This window comes from Seriola aureovittata, chromosome 10 (assembly GCF_021018895.1).
Source record: "Seriola aureovittata isolate HTS-2021-v1 ecotype China chromosome 10, ASM2101889v1, whole genome shotgun sequence".
Taxonomy (NCBI): Eukaryota; Metazoa; Chordata; class Actinopteri; order Carangiformes; family Carangidae; genus Seriola; species Seriola aureovittata.
Window position 1 is genome coordinate 13484294 of NC_079373.1, and position 5022 is coordinate 13489315.

The 5022-nt window shown below is 39.2% G+C and overlaps 1 protein-coding gene across 1 annotated transcript in view; it reads right to left on the minus strand.

Moving 5' to 3' along the window:
• Window positions 1–5022, minus strand: part of fkbp16 (FKBP prolyl isomerase 16) — a 31723-nt gene that overhangs the window by 26588 nt on the left and 113 nt on the right. The window contains exons 2-4 of the mRNA XM_056387087.1: window positions 2096–2666; window positions 1643–1812; window positions 979–1067 (exon numbers count right to left, since the gene is read on the minus strand). Coding sequence (XP_056243062.1) covers window positions 979–1067; window positions 1643–1812; window positions 2096–2570 — 734 coding nt within the window. The 5' untranslated portion in view covers window positions 2571–2666. The remainder of the gene's footprint in view (window positions 1–978; window positions 1068–1642; window positions 1813–2095; window positions 2667–5022) is intronic.

The window sequence follows — 5022 nt, forward strand, 5'->3', positions numbered from 1 at the left end:
TTTTTATGCATTACTCCTCTGTACTGCCACTCTGCTAATGGTACACAATGTCCTACATGTAGCTGAATGGCCAATTTTGATATGACTGTGCTGCACATACCCACAAAAAGGCAGGAAAACTCTTTAATTTAGGGTCTATTGAGCTTTTTATATTAACTGCACGACTGCTGTCCACTCACAGAGCACACGTGGCTCTAGTTTGAGTGTTTGAAACTATCCAATAATGGTTAGTTTGCTCTAATGGGTGTGGGCTTACATAAACACTGGCATAGACTTGATAGTATCACTTTCAGAATGACATTAATGGTCCCAATTTTGCTGTTTATGAAACAGCTTAATATATAGTATATTACTGCCTTTCTAAAAAGTCTTACAGTAAAAACTACTGAAAATAATTTGCTGCAAGATAATCAACTTGCAAACAAATTGAATCACATTAGTCATATTTTCTATTAACACTGTATTCCTGCCTCAAAAGGCATTTTTCCTCAAATATTTTCAATGGTATATTTTCATACACTATCTCATCAAATCACTGTGATGCATTTATGTCCCATTCTCATGTGTTCAGGTTGTCCAAAGTAAACATTAAAACTATAAACAATAGGTTTTTGTCAGCGACACACCAATCTCTGTTGTGTTCATACTGGCTCTTTAATAGTGTAAAGGTTATAAACCTAAGCCATTGGCTGTAATATGAGTGGTGTCTTCCCATAGGTTGGTAGGTTACAAACACACCACTGATAGGCTGCCTCTGAATGGTGTCAGGAGGAAGCCATCTGCTCCTGTTTATGGTTCATTAACCCTGCTACCCCTGGATAACCAGGCTGCCCCCACAGCAACAGGTACAAGAGCCCAGGGCTCACTTACTGAGATTATAACTGGACAGAAAAAAAATATAACTGGCCAAGTCTGGTTTCTTCTTCAACATGGCCCTTGATTCAAAAGTCTAGTCAACATTAACTGTAAAGTCCTTACCTTCCCAAAAGTCCATAAGCATACTGTGAATCTGCCAGCAGTAATGTGATCTCCCCCTTCTGCATGGATATGACACACTCCTCCAGGGCCTACAGGTGTCAAAAACACAACGTGTTATTCAAAGCACTGTTAAAGCATCTGCAGCTTTTTACGTCATTACACAAAATGCATTTAAGCACTTTGCATTGTGCATTTCATTTTCCTCAAGCATGTGGAGCACGGCTGATGGTAATGTTGGTCAGTTGGTCCTCCACTTTGGTTGGGATTGAAATATCTCAAAAACTACTGGATGGACTGCCATGAAATTTTGTACAAATGTTTGTTGTTCCCTGGGGATTAACCATATTCAGTTTGGGTATCCCTTGACTTTTCCTCTTGTGCCACCATGGGCTTTACATTTTTGATTTTCAGTGAAATATCCCATCAACTATTGGAATGATTGTCATGATATTTGGTACATGCATTCATGTTCCAATACCACAAAATATTCAATCAGCCATAGCTGCACTATGTCTTTTGTACTGGCAATATGATGTTAACCCGCTGATGTTAGATCAGTGGGCTAACTGAGTCTTGTTTACCTATTTTCACAGTCTCTACTGGACACTTATCAAGCACAGTGTGTTACCCTGTTAGATTAAACTGAAGGGTTCAAAGCTTTCACCTGGTTTACATCTCCCTCTCCAATAACAAAGACAAGCTTGCCATCCTTCTCCACCACAGTGCGGTCCTCCAGGACACACTGCATCTTCACAGTAACCTCCTGGCCCCAGGTGGGGCACAGGGAGTGCGGGGCCACAGGCTCCAGCACCTTCTTCCTCAACAGCCGGTCCTCTGCGTGAGAAAAGAAAAGGTCGTGCAGGACGAAGCAGGGTTAATCTGCTAGTTGTTAGTAAAACACATGCTCAGAAACAGCCATGAACAAACCGAGCTTGAACTCAGTAACGTTTTGGTTACGTTTCTTCTTTTGAGGTTTTCAAATGAAAAGTAAATGTAAACATCAATGCAAAGTAAATGAAAAGCATGAGTCACTCATAAATTAGTGATGCAAGATTACCTACAAAGTCTAAAATGTGTGTCTGTGCATGTGATGTGCTGTTCACTGATGTATCCTCACCTGTGATATCCTGCCAATCTTCTGCAGTAAACAGCTCCTCAAAGGTTGAGGAAGTCCACTCCTCCATTGCGTATTCTGGAAAGAGACTCTCTGCTGCGCTGTCCCTCTCCAACACATCATCGTCTTCTGATGGGTCTTGAAATCTTACCATCTTCCAGCTGTTTGTTTTTTTCAGTTTCCTCCGTTCTTTGCATTCTGTCTCTCCGTCTTCTCGCTCGGGATTGGTGGTGCTCTTTATTTCGGTGCTTTTACTTGCTCCTGCACAGCTCTGTGTTTCAACCTGCTCTTTCATTTTCAACTCCTCTCCTTCCTCTGGTGGCCCACAGGCCAGCTCGGTATGACTGTCCTTGTCAGCAAACTCGGAAATGGCCTCTCCTAGCTCAGGCTCTGTAGGCTCCACTGCTGGGTCTGTATGCTCTTCACAACATGGATCTGTCTCCATTTCACTACAGAGAGCGAGGGACACCGTCTGCATTAGTCTCCAAAAGAGATGATCCTCCTTGTCGAGTCAATGTTCGACGCAGGTGTAAGTTAGTAGTTCTGTTGTGAACAAATTTGTGCCACATACAATCTGTCAAAACAAAATAAAATATCCATGACGTAATATTTACAAAAATCCATGCTTCGTTTCATTAAATCCTACTCAGAATGCATCCCTAAATCCTGGCTTCAATACGGTTTTTTTCAAGCTTTGTTTCCGCCTGCAGCGACGTAGTTTCGGCAATTCTGTTGCACTTTGACCTTCTCTCTCTCCTGCTTGTGTCCGTCTTAGTCTACATAGTCCAGTGATATGGCAGCAACAAAAAATGATCAATGTAAAGAAACTGTGCAGCGCAACGAAGCACTCTCAGCCAGAAGGCTTGTGCAGTGGTAATCTGCAGGATTAGAAGAGAAAAACCTAATCTGCCAGAACGTCTGTAAGCTTCTTAATGACTTCACCGTCGTGCCCCATAATGCAGTTTCCATGAATGCAATCTACCAGCAAGATGTCGGTAGATACAAGCTCTAACTTATTTTGCTTTGAATTACGTTTGGGAAATTTCTATTTTCACTTTTTAAAAAGTGTCACAACACTAATCACGAGTGCAGGCTGTAAAACTGACACTGGATTACAGATTATGCACAATATACTGTGTTAATGGTGAAACCCTATTGGCATAATTAATTTGGGTATATTCACAATAATAGTTAAAAACTGAAATGAATTGGACTCTCAGCTAAACTCGGGTAGGTCTAACATTTTGGAGACAAGGTGAGGTTTTGCATCACTTCCAAGCTCCTAACCCGATTTACCTCATAACAATGCACTGCATCATGAATTAATCTAAAGGCTGAAGTCCTGTGGCCCCAAACCATATATGCTACCTAAAAACATCCACTTATTAGGGTGATACCATGATAAAAAGATTGAATCATAGTGGTAATCCCAGAAGAAAACAGAGTTTGTGAAGGAAATAGTAAGACGGCAAAAGCAGAACTAGACTGATGTGAGACCAATAATACTCAGATGTCAACATCCACCTGACCATATTGTAAATACACACTGCTTTGTTGACTGTGAGGCAGCGCTTTCATCTACAGCCAAAGCATGATTTCCATCAGGGATTAAATTCATCCAAATTCCATATTTGTTTTTTAATTTCTCTGACTGGAGTTTGTTCTATCACAAGTGCTCTGCTTTAATACAATTTGGATATACTTTAAGGGCTATAATTTTATGCAACTTTTGACCTCTACTCCACTACATTTCAATGGAAAATATCACACATTTTACTATACCGTGTTTATCTGATAGCATCATTTACATTTCAGATTAATATGATCATGTAAAACATATGATAATCGTTATAGTTTAAACAACCAAAGAGCAGAGAAACTAGTTCAAATCAAATCAGCTTCATTAAAATGCAGCTTACACTTAAATGTGTCAGTAATAATATTCCAATATATTACATGATAATATGAGCTGAAGTAATAAGTTGATTAATTGAGCAGTGAATCGTTAGAAAAATAACCATCTACTATTTTGACAGACGATTAGACTTTCTAATTATTTTGAGTAAAAATGCCAAATATTCTTTGGTTTCAGCTTCTAAGTGTGAGGATTTACTGTATATATTTGTGTTATTTGATTTTTAAACTTAATATCTTTGGGTTTTAGACTGCTGGTTGGACAAATCAAGTCATTTTAATAAGTCACTTTTGGCTCTGAGAAATTGTGATGTGCATTTTTTGCAGTTTTCTAATATCTTATAGACAAAACAACTAATTGATTAATTGTGATAATAATCAGCAGATGTACTGATGATGAAAATAAAAGCTAGTTGCATAATACAACATTCTGAAAAGGGACAGTCTCATAATTTACTTTTCATACTCAAAGTTCATTTTGCTGATAATACTTCTGTACTTGAGTAAGATTCTGAATACAGAGCATTTATGTGGAAGATATTATTTTTAAATTGTTGTATTGGTACTTTAAATAATCTGCATACTTCTTTACCACAGAAAAATAGTTTTGATTTGTTTATAATTTCTATTCTACACCATACAAATAGAATGTGGTTGTTGTCAGATTGCGATATATTTTTTCATTCATTCGTCTGCTGCTGTGTTTATACTTCCTTTTGTGTGTGCTGCAAAAACACATACAGTGCATTTACCCAAAATCCAGTTGGAGGAGGGCAGCTCGGACCTAACCCTGAGCGAAAATAGATCAAAGATAAATACAGGCTGGAAACTCTGGGGGCACAAACGGCCAACGATAGTGACCAGGAAAGCAAAAGTAAAATAGTCTCCGTACTTTCTGTGTGTGTGTGTTTGTGTGTGTGTGTGTGTGTGTGTGTGTGTGTGTGTGTGTGTGTGTGTGTGTGTGTGTGTGTTTGTGCGTGCGCGCGCGCGTGGCGGGTGTGTGTGTGTCTCTGTAC